This window comes from Sorex fumeus, unplaced genomic scaffold (assembly GCF_029834395.1).
Source record: "Sorex fumeus unplaced genomic scaffold, SorFum_2.1 ptg000129l, whole genome shotgun sequence".
Classification (NCBI taxonomy): Eukaryota; Metazoa; Chordata; class Mammalia; order Eulipotyphla; family Soricidae; genus Sorex; species Sorex fumeus.
The window spans coordinates 7,549,018-7,570,552 of record NW_026606186.1 but is presented as its reverse complement, the minus strand read 5'-3'; the positions used below and the strand labels follow the sequence as shown (position 1 = coordinate 7,570,552).

Genomic DNA, 21,535 nt, shown 5'->3' with positions numbered 1-21,535 from the left:
AGATCAATTACCATACTAGCAATGTATCTTAATAGAGATAATAGAAATCACACTTTCCCTGTCTCATCCATGAGACTAGAAACAATGTCTCTCTTAAACGTAAAGTTTAATCTTTTTGTAATTTTGAGATGTTTAGAATGCAGACTGTCAGTTTTAATGAGAAAAAAATTAATGTATCTAAAGAATTCATCTCAGTAGCATTGGCTATTCCTGAAGTGCTTCTATTAAAAATGGCATCCCTCAAGCAGAATTCAAAATTAAGATTACAAGGGGCTGGAGTGATGATACAGCAAGGTCTTGCATGTGGACAACCAAGGTTCAATCTCCCACACCACCATATGGTCCCTCAAGACCCCCAGGAAAGAGCTCTTAGCACTTAGCCAGAAGTAAGTCCTGAGCACTGAGAGGTGTGGCCCCAAAACAAATAAACAAAGACTACAGATCATTTTAGCAAAATAAAAATGCCTACATAAACTTTAAGGAGGTTTGTCTAGCCAGGAAATCTCATCAAATCCTTCAAATACCAAGAAAGTGATTAAATCATGATTTTTATTTTCTGTCTCCATTACGACTGCCACCTCAGGACTCACGTGTGACGCCCTCTTCCATGAAAGCAGCCAGACTAAAGGTGGGACCCAAATATCCCTTTTCCCAGGACAAGCGGAGAAAGAGGCAAAGGAATTTATTGAAAAGGCAACAAAAGAAGAATCTCTATGAAGATTACTGAGAAGAATTCAGAGGAACTAGGCAAGGTACAAATCCTTAGAACACAGGTGAAAACTTTAGTATAATGTCTTTTAAAAAGGAAACTTGGAATTTTTTCACTCACCCTTCACTAAGTTTTATTTTCTGCTTCCTGCAGTGTCTTGAAAATATTGTTTTAAGTTCTTTTTGAAATGCCAGATTTGTTTGTTTTTATAGGTGCAAAGTGAGGAAAGAAGTGTGCCTCTCACTGCTTCTCCAAACCCTGCCAAGAATCTAACGCTATGGAAAATCAAAACAACAGTAATAGCTACTCAGACTTTATCCTTCTGGGCATCTCTTCCAACCCCAATCTCCAGACACCCCTCTTTGTCATCTTCCTTATCATGTACCTGGTCACCGTGGTGGGGAATGTACTCATCATCCTGGCCATCTACTCTGACACTCGACTTCACACCCCTATGTACTTTTTTCTCAGTAACCTTTCCTTTATGGATATCTGCTTCACAACAGACATTATGCCCAAGATGCTGGTGAATTTGCTATCAGAGACAAAGTCCATCTCCTACGTGGGCTGCCTGGTCCAGATGTACTTCTTCATGGCGTTTGGAAACACTGACAGCTACCTGTTGGCCTCTATGGCAATAGACAGGCTGGTGGCCATCTGCAATCCCTTTCACTATGACGTGGTCATGAATCCGCGGCGCTGTCTCCTAATGCTGGTGGTGTCTTGCACCATCTCCCACCTGCACTCCCTCCTCCGGGTGCTGCTCATGTCCCGTCTGTCTTTCTGTGGCTCCCATGTCATTAAGCACTATTTTTGTGACACCCAGCCTGTGCTAAAGCTATCCTGCACAGACACATCCGCCAGTCAGCTTGTGGTCTTGACGGAGACTCTGGCGGTCATTTCCACCCCCTTCTTGTGCATCCTCTTTTCCTACCTGCGAATCATTATCGCCGTGCTCAGAATCCCCTCTGTAGCTGGAAAGTGGAAGGCCTTCTCCACCTGTGGCTCCCACCTCACTGTCGTTGCCCTATTCTATGGGAGTGTCATTTATGTCTATTTCAGGCCCCTGTCCATGTACTCAGTGGTGAAGGACCGGGTAGCCACAGTTATGTACACGGTAGTGACCCCCATGCTGAACCCCTTCATCTATAGCCTGAGGAATAAAGATATGAAAAGGGGGTTAAAGAAATTATGGAACAAAATTCACTCATAGACAAATATATTCACTGATACAATAAGATATGACTTATGAGGAAATCATCTTGGCTACTAGCTTTTCACATAGCATCAAAATGGTCATAAAGCATTTGGTGTTGCTTTTAACAACCGTGACTAAATATTCATCTTCAGTTCAGATGCCACACGGAACTCAGATCTCAAGAAAACACCTACTAGTTCCCATACAGTGTGAGAAAGATTACCCCCTTAATTTTGTAAATTAAGCATGATCAGTGCTCACAGACATATCAAATTCTATTCAATTTGAGAGTAACAAATTTCCTTCAGGAATTCTAAAGACTCTTGGAAGAATGACCTTAGATTTTTCTTAAGGAGAGGCTGAAAATTGACAGAAGTTCAAACAATAAGAAATAGGCAGAGCATTTCAAATAGTGGAAATAGCTTGGGCAGGGAGAATAATTAACACTGGGCTATGTGTGTGGGACAGTTAAAAGTCCTGTGGGACTAGCTCATTTCGAGAGCATGCAAAATACATGAGAAAAGACAGATGAATCTGTGTATCAGTTATTCCTCTCCCAGCACTAAAATGCAATGGCTGTGAGAATTAGCATACTCAACTCCTTGTCCCGACCCTCTTAATTGTTCATTTTTTTCCCCACATGTCCAGACTTCTCACTAAAAACTCATTTTATTCTAGAAAAATAAAGGGCATATCAATGGTAATAAATAGGTCGTATTGCAAAAGCAAATAATCCAAATAACACTGGACTTTAAAATCAAATAACTTCTTTATTACATTACAGATTAGTCACAGTAAATGATAGAAACACTGTCCATTTTTAACATTCAAGAATTATATGATAAATAGTCACCATTTTAAATATTGATCATCACCTCTCAGAACCTGAGGGGATTTAGTATAGGCAAGCATTTTAGCACAGAAGTTATCCATAACACATGTAAACTCATTGTCCAAAATTAATCTCATGATGCCACCCAAACAAAAGGGAGCCAAGAAGCACATGCAATACTATATCTGTAAATTGGAGGGCCAGAAGTATTTGGTGAACAAAATTAAAGACTAGAATGTAATTCTAATAACACATAATGCCTAAATGTGAATTTATTGTTTTATCAAGGCTTCCTTGATTACATCATTTGTCATTAACAACAGTAGTTTAAGGTATATATTCTCTAGGATCCTTTTACATCAATTATTTATTTTTTATTTGGGGTCCACACCTAATAATGTACAGAGGTTACTCCCAGCTCTGTGCTCAGGAGTTACTCCTGGTGGTGCTCAGGAGACCATGTGGAATTCCAGGGATAGAACATGGGTCAGTCACATGCAAGAAAAGCATCCTGCTGTACTATCTCTCTGTCCCCTACATCACTTATTTAATCTAGTTTTAATAATAACTAACATAATACATTATAAGCTTGTATAACATTGCCTGAATTTAATATAAACCTTTAGCCTTACATATATAATTGGTACATAAAGTCCTAATGGGACACTTGGGCAGGAAGAATAATTAACACTGGGATATGTGTGTGGGACAGTTAAAACTCCTGTGGGACTAGCTCAATTCGAGGGTAACAGAGTCAAATCAAGTTTTCTGCTATTGCTGTCAGTAGGTCCTCTTTCAATCATCAGGAAGCAACCAAGAATCTAAGAAACAAGCTCAATTCGCAAGAGCCTTCATGACAGTACAGGCACTGAACTCACCAATCAGAGCCACAGAGTGGACAGATGGGTCAGAAAACGGAATCTACCTCTGCTAATCACAAGAAACATACATGAATGATTGTGGCAAACACAGGCTAAAAGTAAATTATTAGGAAAAAAATCCTACAAATAGTAGCCTAAAAAATATTGTGAACTGGAACTATGCAAGCTTAGCTTTAGAATAAACTTTAACTTATAATGCCTTAAAAAAAAACAACAATATTGAAATCACTATATTTCAAATAAAATGGTTAGGAGAGGAAAGAGAGAAATAGGATCTAAGGTGCTTGGTTTCCTGGGACTGTCCTTAATTTGGTCTCCAACACCACATGGTCCCTCAAGCACAGTCAGGAGTAAGCCTTGGGCATCAACCAAGAAATAAAAGTGAGACTCAATACACACCCCCTAAAAAATAAAACAAAAAATTTGCTTGCCTCTGAAGATATTGGACATTTGGATATTAGATATTTGGATATTATATAATGTCCAAAGGATCAGTAGATCAAAAAGATTTAACACTCATTAACACAGATGCACCAAATGAACCATTGAAATACATAAAGCAGCTGCTAACAGACTATAGAAATATATTAACAGCACAATGATGTTCGAGCAGGCCCAGTAACGTCTCCATTGGAGACTTGGTTGTTACTGTGTTTGGCATATCGAATACTTCACGGGGAGCTTACCAGACTCTGCCATGCAGGCGAGATACTCTCGGTACACATACCTCTCCCTCTCAGTTCTGGATAGGTCAACTAGATAAAAAAAAAATTATAAGAAAACATTGGTCTTCGGGAGGAAAAAACGGAAGAGTTGGGCTTTATAAACATGTATAGGTTTCCCCACCCTGAAAAAGTGAATTATACATAATTATCAAATGTACATGGGACATTCTCCAAGATATAACACATGTTGGGACACAGAAAATTATAAAATCAAGTATCTTCTCAGACTACAATCCCTTGAAGGTGGAGATAATCCACAATAAAAAGAGAAAACTTGAAACACTTGGAACCTAAACAACATAATATTAAACAACTAGATGGTCAAAGAGGAAATATAAAAGAAGATTCCTAGTAACAAATATGGGACACACCGTTAACATTGTTATAAAAAGGAAGTTACAGAACTGCCAGAATCCATCATGAAAAAAGAAAACCCTCAAATAAATAGCATAATTTTACATTATAAAAAATTAATAAAAGGTCCAGGCAGACTTCTCAAAATTCTAGAACACATGCTTTGCATATGGGAGTCCCAGATTAGTTCCCTTTTACTACAGGATCCCTCTGAACACCCTTTAGAATTGCCCCTCAAGCATCTAGTGAGACATAACCTCCAAGCAGCACAAAATGTAACCCAAAACACAACAAAAAGAATAGACTAAGAATAACAAAGCTAGCCCCAAAAGAAAAATAATAAAACATAGAGTAGACCAAAGCAGAGACATCACTTAAAAAAAAAAGGTTAGTATTTATGAAGAAGGGCTCAAGCGATAGCACAGAGGGTAGGGTATTTGCCTTGCACGCGGCTGACCAGGGTTCAATTCCTCTGCCCCTCTCAGAGAGCCCAGTAAGCTACCAAGAGTATTCTGCCCACACAGCAAAGCCTGGCAAGCTACCCATGATGTATTCGATATGCCAAAAACAGTAACAGCAAGTCTCAGAATGGAGACATTACTGGTTCCCGCTCAAGAAAATCGATAAACAACAGAAGGACAGTGCTACTTACAGGGTCATATAATTTTAAAAGTCAGCAGGATTCATAGAGCCAACTTTTATTTCATGGTAGAATACATTCATTTTTTTGGTTTCTGGGGCCACATCCAGCTGTGCTCAGGGCTTACTCCTAGCTGTTTTCAGGGACCATTCCTGGCTATGCTAAGGGAATGTGGTGCCAGGGATCAAACCCAGATCAGCTGCATGCAAGACAAGCTCCCTACCCATTATACTATCTCTTCAGTATCAAAAATATAATACTTTTTAATGTGACTAAATACAGTATTCTGTTGAGATAAAATTATATAACTAAAGTGCCTCTCTATAAATTCTTCTCACTTTCTTCAACTATTTCTCTCAATTTTATGTTGCATAACAATTGGCAACTATAAGTGCCAATAAAGACTCTGGAGTAGCCAGATCATAAAATATTCCATCTTGTGGTCTGAGCACTGATGATGCAAGCATGCTTATTTTGAAAAAACTCTTGACACAACACTTATGTATTTGTACACTTTCCATATGCTTCAAAAATATGTCTTCAAGAGTTCGCTCTAAAAGCATAACACATACAGAAAGACTGACAATAAATAGTTGTCAGTTGTCAAATACCTCATGCCATAAAAATATTGGCATAGCTCCATTATTTGGGGATGGGCTTCCCAAGTGGTACTCTGGAGGCCTTGGGGGTCCCACCAGTAATTCTCAGCCAACCAAGCCATTGGTTCAATGCAAAGGCCCAAGGGTGCTGTTGCTACTCTGATTCTGAAGTACTAGGTGCCTCCAGGGAACCCCCAGTCGTGTTGGGGGGCCTCTTGAAAGGTCTTCTCTAAAGTGGGAGAACAGGAAAATGATTCAAGAATGGTACACAGGAAATTCAAAGGGAATGAACTATAAACTACTAAAAATGAATACCAGGTGGAATAGAGAAGGGATCACTAGGAAAATGATGGCTGGAGGAATTGGTTGGGATGGAAGATGTGTGCAGAAAGTAGATAAAGGACCAAACATGATAATCTCTCAGTGTCTGTATTGCAAAAGTAGAGAGATTATGTGAAATAATGTCTTCCATGGATGCAGGGAGAGGGTGGGAAATGGGGGTATACTAGGGATATTGGTGGTGGGGAATGTGCACTGGTGGAGGGATGGGTGTTTGATCATTGTTTGATTGTAATCCAAACATGAAAGCTTGTAACTATCTCATGGTGATTCAATAAAATTTTAAAAAATTGAACACCAGGAGAATGGGCAAACATTTCATTAACATTCCTTAACAAGCAAGATGAATGATTTGTACCCTCTTTTATATGTTTTAAATAAAATAAAATAGACTTAAACACAATATTAAAATAAAGGAACTAGAGCAAATTTTATACTAAATAGACAAAATTCTAGAAATGTCTTACTGTAAACCTTTTCCAAAAGTGAAGCTGCATTATACAAACTTTAGAGATGCAAGCAATACCTGAATGCAAAATCATTATTTAAGGAAGCTTCTCACAGCAATGGAAAGGAAAAAACTACCATTAACACACCTTAATCTATATGAATCTCACAAAAAACACTAAAACATAAAATACTAAAAGCAAAAACTGTCAGGATAATGAAGCATAATGTATGAGTGTATTTACATAAAGCAAAACTAAAATAAGCAAAACTAAAATCAAATGGCAGAGAAAGAATAGGGATTATTTTACTTCAAGAAGAGAAAAAAGCATTGATTTATCAAGGCACACAAAAGAAGATCCAGAAATGCAGCTAGGCTCTACCTCTAAACTCGGGAAGTAGAACATAGACAACTGGTTTCTAATTATTTGTTGGGGGCAAAATTATGTTTGTGCACTTTTCCTTAAGTATTATGCACTGCAGCACTGTCGTCCCATTGTTCATCCATTTGCTCGAGCAGGCCCAAGTAACATCCCCATTGTGAGAATTGTTTTTACTGTTTTTTGCATATCGAATATGTCACGGGGAGCTTGCCAGGCTCTGCCGTGCAGGCGTGATACCTTCAGTAGCTTGCCGGGTTCTCCAAGAAGTACAGAGCAATCGAATCCTGGTCAGCCACGTGCAAGGCAAACGCCCTACCCACTATGCTATCGCTCTAGTTCATCATCATTGTGGAGAGGAATGAATTTACTACGCAACCTCTGGAAGTTTTATTAAGTATTATACTTCACTCTATTTTTTTTGGCTTGGAGGTAATACCCACCAATGCTCAGGTGTTACTCCTGGCTCTGCACTCATGGATCACTCCTTGCTGTGCTCAGGAAACAGTATGGAATGCCAGAGTTGGAATCAGCATCAGACACATGCAAGACAGGTGCCCTTCCTACTGTACTCTGGCCCCCACTGCTCTAATTTTTTAAAATATACAAAATTAGGGACTAGAGCCTTAACACAGCAGGTAGAGTGCTTGCCTTACATGTGGTGATATGTGTATGTTTTTTATGTTTTTTCTTGGGAGGGGGGGAGGTTCTATCACCAGTACCCCATATTGTCTTCTGAGTTCTTCAGGCATGATCCCTGAGTGCAGAGCCAGGAGTAAGCCATGGGCACTAATGTATGTGTCTCCCACAAAAAAATAATGAAATATAATAAATAAAATAAAATATACAATGCAATAAACTACATGGCTGCCATAGTGTCTTTCTACATTTTCTAATATAAAATGCTTTGACAAGGGGCCGGAGAGATCAAACATAGCCTGGTGCTGCTTATGGTCCCTTAAGCACCTTCTAAGAGATCCCTGAGTATAGAGTCAGAAGTAAGATTTGAGCACAGACAGGTATGCCCCAAATCCTCCACCCTACCAGAGAAAGCTTTAACAAGAGAAAGATCTCTACCACATGGTGAACTCATTAGAAAAACATGATGTGAGGGGTCAGAGCAATAATTCAGTAGTGAGGTATTTGCCACATACCTGGTCAACCCCAGTTCGATTCCTGGCATCTCATCTAGTTTTCAAGCATCACCGGGCATGTTTCCTGAATGCAAAGCCAGGAGTAAACCCTGAGCATTGCCAGGTGTGACTCAAAAACAAAACAAACAAAACAAAAAATACATGATATGAATTTACACAAAATTCACATTTATAGCAGTCATTCGTCATACACAGAATGGCTGTAGGATTATACTGTGAAGAAATACTACACATTTCATTATGGCATAGTGCTCTCAAAATAGATGTGTGAACCATAGGCATCATACACATGATTCCAACTACACAAGTTCTTGAAAGTCCAGGAGGTAGCCTACACAACTGTCAATGTGATTGCCCCTATGCTCTACACATCCCATCAGAAAATTTAAAACATTAACATGGGGACAATACAAGCAATTTATGGAAAAGTACAATTCCATTCACACAAAGGAATACTGTTTACAGTTCAGACATATGAGCATAAGTAGCATAGTATGGGTAAGGAAAAGTTATAGCTAAAGACCCAAACCAAAGAGTCAACTGCAATGAAAACATGAGACCCAAACTTTAACAACCAAACTTTAAAGGGTTCCTGTCAAGATTCAGGTTGGTATCAGGGTGGATGGAAGTGGGGTGCAGGGAGAGTACCTGAGGACACAGGTGGCGGGAAATTGACACTGGTGGTGGGATCAGTGCTGGAACACTGTATATCTAAAACTTAACTGTGAATGTGTTTGTCAATTATAGTGCTTTAATAAAATTAAAATTTAAAAAAGAAAATAGCACAATATTTACCCTCTTAAGTAGGAAGGCAAATTAATCACACTGGCTTCAAGTGTATTGAACCCCAAAATATTGAAAGTAAATGAGGGGAGAGTGAGTATCTATTTAATTAACGTGCTTTAAATATATTATACATATTATCTTATATATCTTGATATCCTTAAAACAAAAGTAAATCTAAAACAAGACAATAATAGCCTAATTTAGAGCATGTATTCCAGTCATCTCTATTGTCTAAGGTGACAGACACAAATAAGAAATGCTCACTTTTCTACATGGCATTTGAAGGCAATAATTCTGAGCTCTGATGATCTTGCCTATTTTTCACTTATTTTCTGGAACATGCTCTCTTCATGAATGAGGACTGGGCACTAAATAGGAAGTGTTAACTCCATGACACTGGCAGGGCCAGCTCAGGGTTAGGATTGGGAAAAATATATTAATTCACCATTGGATCTAAGTCCTGGTCACTCTGAAGAAGATTATTACTGACACTGCTGGTCTCAGGGGGCCATAATTCATAGGGAATAGCCTCGTTGTTGGACAATTGCCCCCTCCTATCTTTAACTAGGAGATCTGGGATTAGATCTCAAGAGGCATTATCTATGAAAAGTCAGCTACTCTGACAGGTCCCTATGCCTGAGTTACCATGAAAGCCCTGAGTACTTGCCCTTTGTTTTCCTACAAATTGAAAAAGGCTCGGTGACTCCAGACATGTCTTTTTGGGTTGATACTGAGCCAGCAAAACCCAACCTCCCTCATGGAAGTGTCAGAGACAGAGGATGTCCAGCATCTGCAGGTAAGAATTAGGCATAGAGGGGGCTGGAGCGACAGCACAGCGGGTAGGGCATTTGCCTTGCACACAGCTGATCTGCGTTTAATTCCCAGCATCCCACATGGTCCCAAGAGTAATTCCTGAGTGCAGAGCCAGGAGTGACCCCCTGTGCATCGCTAGGTGTGACCCCAAAAAGAAGAAAAAAAAGAATTAGGCATACAGATGGGGTGAGAGAATACAGTCTTCAGTGTCCCAGGTGAGAGCACCTGCATACAGTGTACATACAGTGTACATACAGTGTACACACACACACACACACACACACACACAGTCACTAAGCAGAAATTCTCCGTTTTTCTGTTGTCCTGGCCATTCTTACATCCTTGTCTCTCTATCATTTTCTAGCTTTCTGATCCAAATGAAAATTGCCTGCCCTGGTGATTTTACATCACCATCTCCTAATCATCCAGCCTGAAGGTATTGTGGCTGGTGGGCTTAGATCACACTTCCCCAAAACCCATCAGTGACAAGGACCTCACTCCTGTGCAATACTAATGCATAATTCACTCTAAGTTTATTCTGACAGCATGGATCCAAGAATTATTCTATTCCCACAACTATTCTCACTCTACGTAGGTAACTTATTCATTCATCTACATCCTTCTAAAGTATAACCAAATCCACTCACATACTTTACCTTAATATTGAAATAGCAAGGACAATTTAAGACAGAATGATTTGCATCATATAACCAGTACTTTGGGAAATCTGATTAACTTAGTGACCAAGTTTACACTTGGTTTACAAGTGCCAAAGCTAAAATATATTTTGCCACTGACAGTTCTGAGTAGAATATTAGCCATGGCGATGATCTTGAAGATGATGGTGAAGGTTATAAATATGAATATGAGATATGATACTGGTAATTTATAATATTCAAGTCCAACCTCTCTCTAGGCAGTGGCAAAGACACAGTTCCAAAGTGCTGTCATTTTATTTTAAAATATAATTAATATTCACCGAACACATGCATATAGTAGAAATATTTCCAAGACACTTCACATGTTACAGATTTGACCAACAGAGAACAAAGTCATCTTTTATTTTAATCCTCATAAATTCTATACAGAAAACTTTGATTATTCTATTTAAGCTAAAGTAGGCAATGGATTTCTCAAAATCACTTTCTCACAGTCTCACTGAAAGTGAAAAAGGGGGAAATTCTACCAGATCAGAGTTGATTTTAAATCTCAATACTAGAAAATTATGATTAGCACGTGTTGCCACTAAAGTCACTCATTCCTCCAAACCATCCAATAGAAATTAGAGTTTTGAGCTTCTCGTTTGATGGTACATCACAGTTGATAAAGAGACTTCAAAAATTCTATCACTTGTCCCATTCAGCAAAACTCTAAATTGAGATTTTTTTATCTGCATCTTAGATACCGGAAAAGCAAGATCAAAAGAAAGTAATAATTTCTCAAATGTTAGTGTTGTGGAAGCAACAAAATTCTGAGCCCTCATCCAGAGGAGGATTGAGACACATGTGTCCCAGGCTCACAATTAGAGTAAGACTGATTGTCCTTTAATGATAAAGTACTTCTCAGTTTGCAATATTCTCATATTCACATAAACACATTGTAGTGGTATTCAAAGGCAAAGTGGCCACAGCATTGCCTACACATCGAGAGACCTCTCAATAAAAGTTGGCTTCTCTGAAGAAATGAAGTCTTCTTCCATATGCCTCCATCTGCATTCACAGACTCACACACACACACACACACACACACACACACACACACGCATGCTGGATTACTCACACAGTCACAGCATCTCCATAAATATACAATGTGCTCCACATCAGACAATAAAAATAAAATTGTTGCTCTAAAGTTTTTTGGAAAGAACCTAAATGTAATTCTTCCAGCTGAACTCCAGAGCATTTTCCTTAAGATTAGTCTCCTAACATATATATATATATATATATATATATATGTGTATATATATATATATACTCAGTGTACTGCATAATTTAGAAATAAAATTACATTTTCAACCATGATGTCTTATTATCACAGTCCATGTTTGTGCATATTTAGAAAAATGTATTTATGCCACTAGCAGAAGTTTTCGAAAGAAAAAGGTCAAACTACTTGAAGTGTGTAAAATTTAGACTATTTCCTTCAAGCAAGGATCTCCTATAATTTCTCTCCCTCAAAAGGAAATAACAAACCTAACAATCATCTCTGACTTCCTGCTCCTGGGCTTCTCTCAACACCCCGAACAGCAGCCACTCCTCTTTGGACTTTTCCTGGGCATGTACCTGGTCACCATAGTGGGGAACCTGCTCATCATCCTGGCCATTGGCTCTGACCATCACCTCCACACCCCAATGTACTTCTTCCTGGCCAACCTGTCCTTCATCGACACCTGCTTCTCCTGCACTATTGTCCCTAAAGTGCTGGTCAACCTCCAGACACAGTATTACACCATCTCTTACACCGGGTGCCTCCTGCAGATGTATTTCTTCATGGCACTGACCCTGCTGGATGACTTCCTGTTGGCCGTCATGGCATATGACCGCTATGTGGCCATCTGCCTTCCTCTCCACTACACCCTCATCATGCATCCCCAACGCTGCCGGCTCCTGGTCACCACGTGCTGGCTCTGCTCCCACCTCCTGGCCTTTTCACTCACTCTCCTTATGTCTCAGTTCTCCTTCTGTGCCTCCCATGCCATCCCACACTTCTTCTGTGATCTCCTGCCCCTCCTCAGACTTTCCTGTTCAGACACCTGGAGTTTTCAGCTCATGATGTTTGCCGAAGCAGCCCTCTCAGGAGTGGTGCCCCTCACCTGTGTCCTGGTCTCTTATGTCCACATCATCCATACTATCCTCAAGGTCCCTTCAGCTGGGGGGAAGAATAAAATCTTCTCCACCTGTGGATCTCACCTGACCGTGGTCACTCTCTTCTATGGGGCACTCTTTCTGGTGTATTTTCAGCCCTCATCCTCTTACTCAGCTGATACTGGGATGATAGCATCTGTGATATATACAATGATTACCCCCATGGTCAACCCCTTTATCTACAGCCTGAGGAACAGAGACATGAAAGGGGCTTTGCGGAAACTCTTTGGCAGAGACAAGGCCCTTCTATGAAATATTATCACGACTGGAAGATCTTTAAGGAACAACTTCCTTTGAGGAAGGACCCTCTCTCTGGACCTCCCCAGTAAATTTTGATATGGCCAATTTAAGGATAGCTGTGGACTGGAAATCATATAGATATTTAATGAAAGAAGTATGCCTATTTTTGCGAAATTAGAATAGGACCAACTGGCCAAGGAGAGAGCTGCAGGATGAGGGAGTGCCCTCATAACGACTTGGTATTAAGTGTCTAAACAATTTCAAACCTGCAGGTGACAACCACCAAAAAGATAACATCAGACAAAAGTTAGGTCCTAGGAAACAATACAGTTCATAGCCAGTCCTTGTTAACATATTCTGTTTAACTAAACACAACGATGGAAAGATCTGAGTCAATTTTTCAAAAGACCACTTTTCTTTTTTGTTTGTTTGTTTGTTTGTATGCTCTTGTTTGTTTGTTTGGGTGCCTACATGAAAGTGGACAGAGTTTACTCCTGGATAAATACTCGGGGATCATTCTTGGTGGGGTTCAGGTGACATATGTGCATATGTGGCTTGTGTAACCAAAAGCATATCAACTGCATGTAAGACAAGCACCCTACCTACTACACTGTCTCTCCAGTCTTCCAATTCCAATTTGAAACCCGATTGTAAATAACTCATTCTTAGTAGCTTACCTCCACACAGAGAAGAAAAGTGGTACCAAGAAGAAGTGCCTTTCACTGGTACTAACTGAACAATAATTCTAGGAAAGGAACTAGGCACAGATAGATCAGAAGACTGACCCCCATCTCGAAATATACTCTAAAAATATGAGTGAATGATTCTTCTTGATTCAACAAATCCTTGATTTTGTAGTTTTTATCTCTAGTTTAATTTTGTTTGTCTCTGCTGAATTTTCATCGTGTTGAATGTATAAAACATAAACAAATTGAATAAAGAACAGTCACTATCCCCATTTAAAAGACAAACACTGGTGATATTTCATATCATTCCCTCTTGCTTATAGTTCTTTTATGTTCTCTGTTTTGTTGCAAAAATGCTTAAGGTACAGTTGTATATACATCTTGTTTACCCTTGAAATATAAGCTGTCTCTATTTTACCGACTCTGACATTCAAACATTCGTCTCTCAAAGAATATGTCGAAAGACTGTCCATGATTTACATTAACTTTCCTCATTGTTGGGTGATGGAGATTTTTGACCTTCACAATTACACTTAACAGAACAGTGAGAGTATATGAGTAAGCAGCAGATCTTTAGGATTATTTTTGATGTTGCCAAAATGTCTACATGTAGACCCCTTTGTCTACCTACATCTTTTCCATGTTCTTAAATCTCCTTCCAATATTGAAATCAGCATGCTATCCAAAGGAGTCTCCTCTTGACATAATTTTAATATATTTGATTGCTGATGAGAATTCACTTCTTTTAGTCTGTTGAGTATTTTGAATTTTCTTGTTTTTTCTTAATTGCATTGCTGTTGTATTGCTCAGGAAACATTTCAACCAGTATTTAGAAGGCCACTAATTCAAATTCTGTCGTTGTGTTCAGGGCACCACGGAGACTATTTCAAATGGTTCTGGAAGTGGGTGACAAGAAGTGATAAGAGTAAAGGACATCTGGTGGCATGTCCTGTACCACTTAGGTCATATGTGTTCATTGTTTTTTTTATGCAGTCTTCTTGCTCTTATAATTTATTGTATTATAGAGATATTTTATATTAAAGCTATTGTATCTTTATCTTCTTTGTTTTTAATGTTCTCAATTAATTCTTTATCACAACTTTATATATTGAATAAGGAAATTGTTATTTAAAAAATTCTCTGTAACATCTTTAACTTGAGTTATAATTTTAATTTCCTTAATTCAGGCTTGGTCTTCAAGTCTGTGTAATCTCTTGAACATATTCTTCCTTTCTGTCTCTCCCCTCACATCTTTCAAAGTAAGTTTCAATAAAAACGATGTTGCTTGCTCTCTGGAAAGAAAGATGGCGGCCGCACGGGAGCCTTGTGGACAGCAGGTTTGAGCCGGGGGCGGGGGGCGGCAGGGGCCTCATGGGAAGGGGGGGCGTTCTGGGCCGTCCTTCATGCCCGACCGAGGTCACCAGCTGCCCCCCACGAGCGGCTCTCCGGCACGGCCACGACCCTGGAGGCACAATGACTTAGCACAGAGAGCCACCCGCTTGGAGCAGAAAAGCAAATGAACTATGTGTTAAACCGCACCAGCATGCCTGCCCGGAGGGGGAAGGGTGTTGACCCACCCACCCACTCCTCTCTGGAAAGAAAGATGGCAGCCGCACCGGAGCCTTGTGGACAGCAGGTTTGAGCCTGGGGCGGGGGGCGGCAAGGACCTCATGGGAAGGGGGGCGTAATGGGCCGTCCTTCACGCCCGACCGAGGTCACCAGCTGCCCCCCACTAGCGGCTCTCCGGCATGGCCACGACTCCAGAGCACAGAAACCAATCTCTTAACTATCTAACTTTTAATAGAAATACTTCCAGGGTTAATAAGTAAAACAGCAGAAATCCAAAACCGCGCGGCTGCAATAGCGGCCGCACGACATCATTTTATTCTTAAACCCAGCTGTAGAAAGCAAATCATTTCGGAAGGACCACATGGAGGGTGCGGGAACCACAGATCCCGGAGGGGAAAAAAAAAAAAACAGGTTCCAAAAAGAGCCGAGATCACCGGCAAGTTCCAGATGGGGTAGGTGCCGCATCCCGCCTCCCCCAGATGGAACCCCGGTGACCAGAAGCCTCTACAAACACAGCTCGAGTATGCGGGAACGAGGACTTTTTCTCAAAACCGCGCGGCCGCTTATCCGGCCGCGCGACATCTCTCTATATACAAAGTGATCAATGAGAAGTAAACCACCCAATCTTTCTCCCTGAAAATCAGAGTTAAGTTTGGAGCACGGCCACAGCCCCAGAAACACAAGGACTTAATGCAGAACCCAGCAGCTTAGAGCAGAAAAGTGAACGGACGATGCGTTAATCCAGGCCATCATGTCTGCCCAGAGGGGAAAGGGTGTTGCTCCCTTCCGCCCTCCTCCCTCTGGAAAGAAAGATGGCGGCCACATGGGAGCCTTGTGGACAGCAGGTATGAGCCGGGGGTGTGGGGGCGACTAAAACCTCATGGGAAGGGGGGCGTTCCGGTCCGTCCTTCACGCCCTACCGAGGTCAACAGTTGCCCCCCACGAGCGGCTCCCCAGCACGGCCACAGTCCCAGAAGCACAAGGACTCAATGCAGAACCCGGCAGCTTGGAGCAGAAAAGTGAAAGGACTATGCGTTAATCCAGGCAATCAAGTCTGCCGGAGGGGAAAGGGTGTTGCCCCATTCGCCCTCTCTTCTCTGGAAAGAAGGATGGCGGCCACATGGGAGCCTTGTGGACAGCAGGTATGAGCCGGGGGTGTGGGGGCGACTAAAACCTCATGGGAAGGGGGGCGTTCCGGTCCGTCCTTCACGCCCTACCGAGGCCACCAGTTGCCCCCCACGAGCGGCTCTCCAGCACGGCCACAGCCCCAGAAGCACAAGGACTTAATGCAGAACCCAGCAGCTTGGAGCAGAAAAGTGAACGGACGATGCGTTAATCCAGGCCATCATGTCTGCCCAGAGGGGAAAGGGTGTTGCTCCCTTCCGCCCTCCTCCCTCTGGAAAGAAAGATGGCGGCCACATGGGAGCCTTGTGGACAGCAGGTATGAGCCGGGAGCGTGGGGGCGACTAAAACCTCATGGGAAGGGGGGCGTTCCGGTCCGCCCTTCATGCCCTACCGAGGCCACCAGTTGCCCCCACGAACGGCTCTCCAGCACGGCCACGACTCCAGAACACAGAAACCAATTTCTTAACTATCTGACTTTCAGTAGAAATACTTCCAGGGTCAATAGGTAAAATAGCAGAAATCCAAAACCAACATTTAATTCTTGAACCCAGCTGTAGAAAGCAAATCACTTCACAATGCTTTTTCAGCATGTCTGATTTGGGGGGGGGGTAAACTCTAAATAATAGTGGTGAATCTTTTATTGAAACAATGAATCTAATCAAAGCAGATAGAGTGTTAACTAGAATTCATCTGCCCCACAGGGACTGGGAGGGGTGGGGGGTGGGGTTTTATTGGGGTTCTTCATGGTAAAAAATAAGTTTTGGTAAAGGGAAATGTGCTTGATATTTGCATGACTGAGACCTAAACCTGAAAGCTTTGTAACCTTTCCCACAGTGATTCAATAAATAAATTAAAAAAAAAAAGAAAGCAAATCATTTCACAATGCTGTTTCAGCATATCTGATTGGGGGGGTCATAAACTCTAAACAATAATTGTGCATCTTCTATCGAAACAATGTATCTAGTCAAAGTAGATAGAGTATTAACTAGAACTCATCTGCCTCACAGGAATTGGGAGGGGTGGGAGGTGGGATTCTATTGGGGTTCGCTGTTAAAAATAAGTATTGGTAAAGGGAAATGTGTTTGATACTTACATGACTGAGACCTAAACCCGAAAGCTCTGTAACTTTTCCCACAGTGATTCAATAAAGAAATAAATTATTAAAAAAAAATGATGTCGCTTAACAAAAAAGCAATTAATTAAAATCATTCATTCAGTAAATGTTATTTCTTTTTAGTGGAATATAGTACTTTTTATATGGCAAAGTACAGTATTATGTTATAGTGAACTCATGTGAATAAAATATCTCTCCACATATTTCTCTCATTTTTGCAAATATTTATTCTAATTTTAAATTACACAGTGATTAAGAAATATAAGTGTGTCTGAGCAAGGATGTGAAGAAGGATTTTGGGGTTGCCAGTCATGTTGCAGTTCATGACTTGACTATGATCATGTAAGAGTGTAGAAGCAAAGTATCTATTAACTACTAGAGCCAACACTACTGTAATCATGGGACCCAAACTACAACAATCAAGCTTAAAAATGTGTCTGTCAAGGAGACAGTGGGGGTGGGAGAGGACCTGGGGACACTCGTATAGGGACTTGGACACTGTTGGTAAGACTGGAGTTTGAAAAGAGTGTACCTAAAGTTCTATTGTCAACAACTTTGTAAATAATAGCAGATAAATAAAAATATAAAATAAAGAGAAATGGAGAAAATATCTGAGATCTATGGAATTGTCTGAAGAGAAATAACTTCCAAATTAAAAAAGAGGAAGAAGAAATTGAGGCAGATTTGGAGAGAAAAAAATAATGGCCCAATGCTCCCCTATCTGAAGATCAACATAAGTCCCAGATCCAAGAAGCTCAGAGTTCCAAATAAGAATAAACCCAAACACAGAAACACCTTAAGACACATCATAATAAAAATGGCAAAAGATACTAAACTGAGAGCTGCAAGAACAAAGTAAAAACTAATACCTATAAGGGATCCCCCATAAAAATCAAACATATATTTCTAATAAAACCCTCATGGACTGAAAGAGAATGGCATGATATAACCAACACACTGTGGTATACATCAAAACAATGATACATTATTGAACTCGTAATACTTTATTTTGAATACCTTATTCAAAATATCATGCAAATTTTATGGTGCAACAGGAAACTTCAGAGACACACAATTAAAGAAGTTCTTGGTCATTAAACCAATACTGTAAGGTGCACTAAATGACCTCATAAACGTCTACAGAGACAAATATTAATTACTGAAACATTCAAATTCCATATAAGAAGACAACATTAAATTCCATCCTTTCAATTCTTTTGTTTTATGTCATGCCCTGCTATACATGTAATCATCAATGAACTTGTATCTGGAACACTTTTAAACTTTCCAAATTAATCAGAATAAAACATAACTCAATAAAAGATTGAGGGGCTGGAGTGATAACACAGCGGGTAGGGCGTTTGCCTTGCATGCAGCTAACCCAGGTTCGATTCCCAGCACCCCATATGGTCCCCTGAGCACTGCCAGGAATGACTCCTGAGTACAGAGCCAGGAGTAACCCATGTGTATTGCCGATGTGACCCAAAAACAAAAATAAATAAATAAATAAAGTAGACTATAGACCAAACATGATTGCCACTCAATGCCTCTTTTGCAAACCACAACACCCAAAAGGATAGAGAGAACAAAAGGGAATGCCCTGCTACAGAGGCAGGGGGGGGACGGGGTGTGGGGGGGTGGGAGGGATACTGAGATCCATAGTGGTGGGAAATGGGCACTGGTAGAGGGATGGGTATTTGATCATTGTATAATTGAAACCAACTGGCCCCCTGGTGCCGTGTAATCCCATCAACGGCCAAGACTCAGAGACTATAAAAACCAGCTCCTGGAAGAGAACAGTGCAGTCTCCTGCCCCTGCGCCTGACTGTCCTCGCTCGCCGGGATCCCTTGGAGGGGAGCAGGTTGAGCTTTCCTCCCCACCCCCACCAGGTCCCGGCCCCAACCATTGGCGGCCGCGCGACATCTTATTATGACATCTCATTCCTACTTTGACAAACTGGCAGCCTACCGAATATAGCCTGCCCACACGGCAGAGTCTGGCAAACTCCCCGTGGCGTACCCAATATGCCAAATACCAGTAACAATGATGGGTCTCATTCTCCTAAAGAGCCTTGAATATAATCTCAGGGCTAGGATGAAGGAGACGTTACTGGGGCCTGCTCGAGGCAATCGACGAATAACAGGATGATTTGTGATTGTGTGATTGTGATAATTGAAACCCAAGCACAAAAATTTGTAAGTCTACAACTGTACCTCATGATGTCTCACTAATAAAAATTAAAAAAGAAAAAAGTAAAAAAAAAAGATTGAGCAAAAATATTAAGGAAGCATTTTCAAACTTAGGAAACCAGAGTGCCAAGCATTTCAAAGTTCTTGAACTCTTTATTATTAACTACTGAAAAACAAAATCAAAACAATGTAAGTTTCCACCGGCCAATAAAATAACAATAGTGACAAAGATGGACACCATAAGATGGTATCAATATTGTAGTATGTGATGGTTATCCTCCCAGATGAAATCTCTGGGTACCCTAGGGAGGGGTCTGAGGTTGAGTTCCCACCCTGCAGAAGCCCCGGAAGCTGCACCCACACCCCACCACTGCAGTCATACCAACTACTCAACTCCACTACTTCACTAATAATCTCTGAAGAAAAGCCAGACCACAAAAAGATTCAGATATTCCAGTGTCCAGGCTGAGAACTCTGGGGTCTTCTTGAACTGGGGACCGGCAATCTCCCCCTCCCCTCTCTACTTCCTGAAGCCCCAGCAGCCACATCCACCTCACACAGCCACCACCATGTCCACTCATGGGCCAAGACTACAGATTCTGAAGTCTCTGGACCTCTTGGCACAAATTCCACAACACTGAAATTCCAGTTGGAGCACATCAAATTAGATGAAAAAGTAACATAGAAGCCAATTAAACTCAATAAACAAAAACGATTAACACAGGAGGCTCAACTAACAATGAACAGCTTAGTAAATTCTTAGGCAAGGACTTAACTACTCTGTGGTGAGACATAAAAATTTTCAAAAATGTTCTTTCACTGAACTATTTTTTATAATTCCTTGAGCTATTTAGTTGTAAGCAATATAAAGTAAATTATTGTGCACCTGTGAATAAAGGTAAAAGGTAAAGGTAAAGGCCCTCCCGTTGATCATCGATTTGCTCGAGCGGGCCCAGTAACGTCTCCATTGGAGACTTTGTTGTTACTGTGTCTGGCATATCGAATATGTCACGGGGAGCTTGCCAGGCTCTACCGTGCGGGCGATATACTCTCGGTAGCTTGCTGGACTCTCCAAGAGGGGCGGAGGAATCGAACTCGGGTCGGCCATGTTGGCTGCATGCAAGGCAAACGCCCTACCGCTGTGCTATCGCTCTAGCCCTGTGAATAAATAAAAATAAAATATTTTTAATTATTAAAAAAAAGATTGTAGCATAGCTGAAATTCTCACCTGCTGCTGGTAGAAATGCCAGATCCTTTGAAGCTGTTTTGACTTTCTTTACTAAAACAGAAACTCTGGATATCCTGGAAGTCAGCACTCCTAGTTATGAAGAAAAATGAATAAATATGTATGTCAAAAAATAGCAAGAATGATCACTATTTCTAACAGCCAAAAATTTAAACAATGACCTGAAGAGATATCACAGAGGGTAGCACACTTACCTTGCACACAGCCAACTTGGGTTCAATCCCCGGAATCCCTCATGATGTGAGCACCGCCATGAGAATTACTGAGTGCAGAGCCAGAAGTAAGTCCTGAGCACCACCAGGTGCTCAAAACAAAACAAAACAAAACAAAAAAATTTTGCAGTAAACTATTGTTTCAGCAATAAATAATATGGTAAACACTGGTTTTCCTTACTATTCAGAAGTCTATATTTCCAACTAAGCCATTCCAAGCAGAAATTGTATAAAACAAAGAAGCAATTCCATTAATTTGATTTTTATTTATCTATTCTATAGTGTCAGGGATGGAACATAGGACATTTTTGAAAGACAGGTGATTTATACCACTGAGCTTTATTCATAGCTTTGCCATTAATTTATATGGGGGGAAAAATGTAACGATTACCGAAATAATGACAGCACAGTTGTAGGGCATTTGCCTTGCAC

At 40.8% G+C, this 21,535-nt stretch overlaps 2 protein-coding genes across 2 annotated transcripts; both read left to right on the top strand.

The window, feature by feature from the left end:
- Positions 1 to 986: 986 nt before the first annotated feature.
- Positions 987 to 1,922, top strand: LOC130045831 (olfactory receptor 1L4). The gene has a single exon (XM_056138715.1). It carries the CDS (start codon positions 987 to 989, stop codon positions 1,920 to 1,922), a length of 936 nt encoding a protein of 311 aa, XP_055994690.1.
- Positions 1,923 to 9,801: 7,879 nt separating this feature from the next.
- On the top strand, positions 9,802 to 12,973 carry LOC130045719 (olfactory receptor 1G1-like). The gene is made up of 2 exons (XM_056138557.1): positions 9,802 to 9,840; positions 12,038 to 12,973. Exons 1-2 carry the CDS (start codon positions 9,802 to 9,804, stop codon positions 12,971 to 12,973), a joined length of 975 nt encoding a protein of 324 aa, XP_055994532.1.
- Positions 12,974 to 21,535: the final 8,562 nt, after the last annotated feature.

Excerpts from the sequence above, each read along its gene's own strand:
- LOC130045831 (XM_056138715.1), top strand. The coding sequence starts at position 987 with ATGGAAAATCAAAACAACAGTAATAGCTACTCAGACTTTATCCTTCTG.
- LOC130045719 (XM_056138557.1), top strand. The coding sequence starts at position 9,802 with ATGGAAGTGTCAGAGACAGAGGATGTCCAGCATCTGCAG. Across the intron at positions 9,841-12,037 it reads AGGATGTCCAGCATCTGCAG|GAAATAACAAACCTAACAAT; the intron begins GTAAGAATTAGG and ends CTCCCTCAAAAG.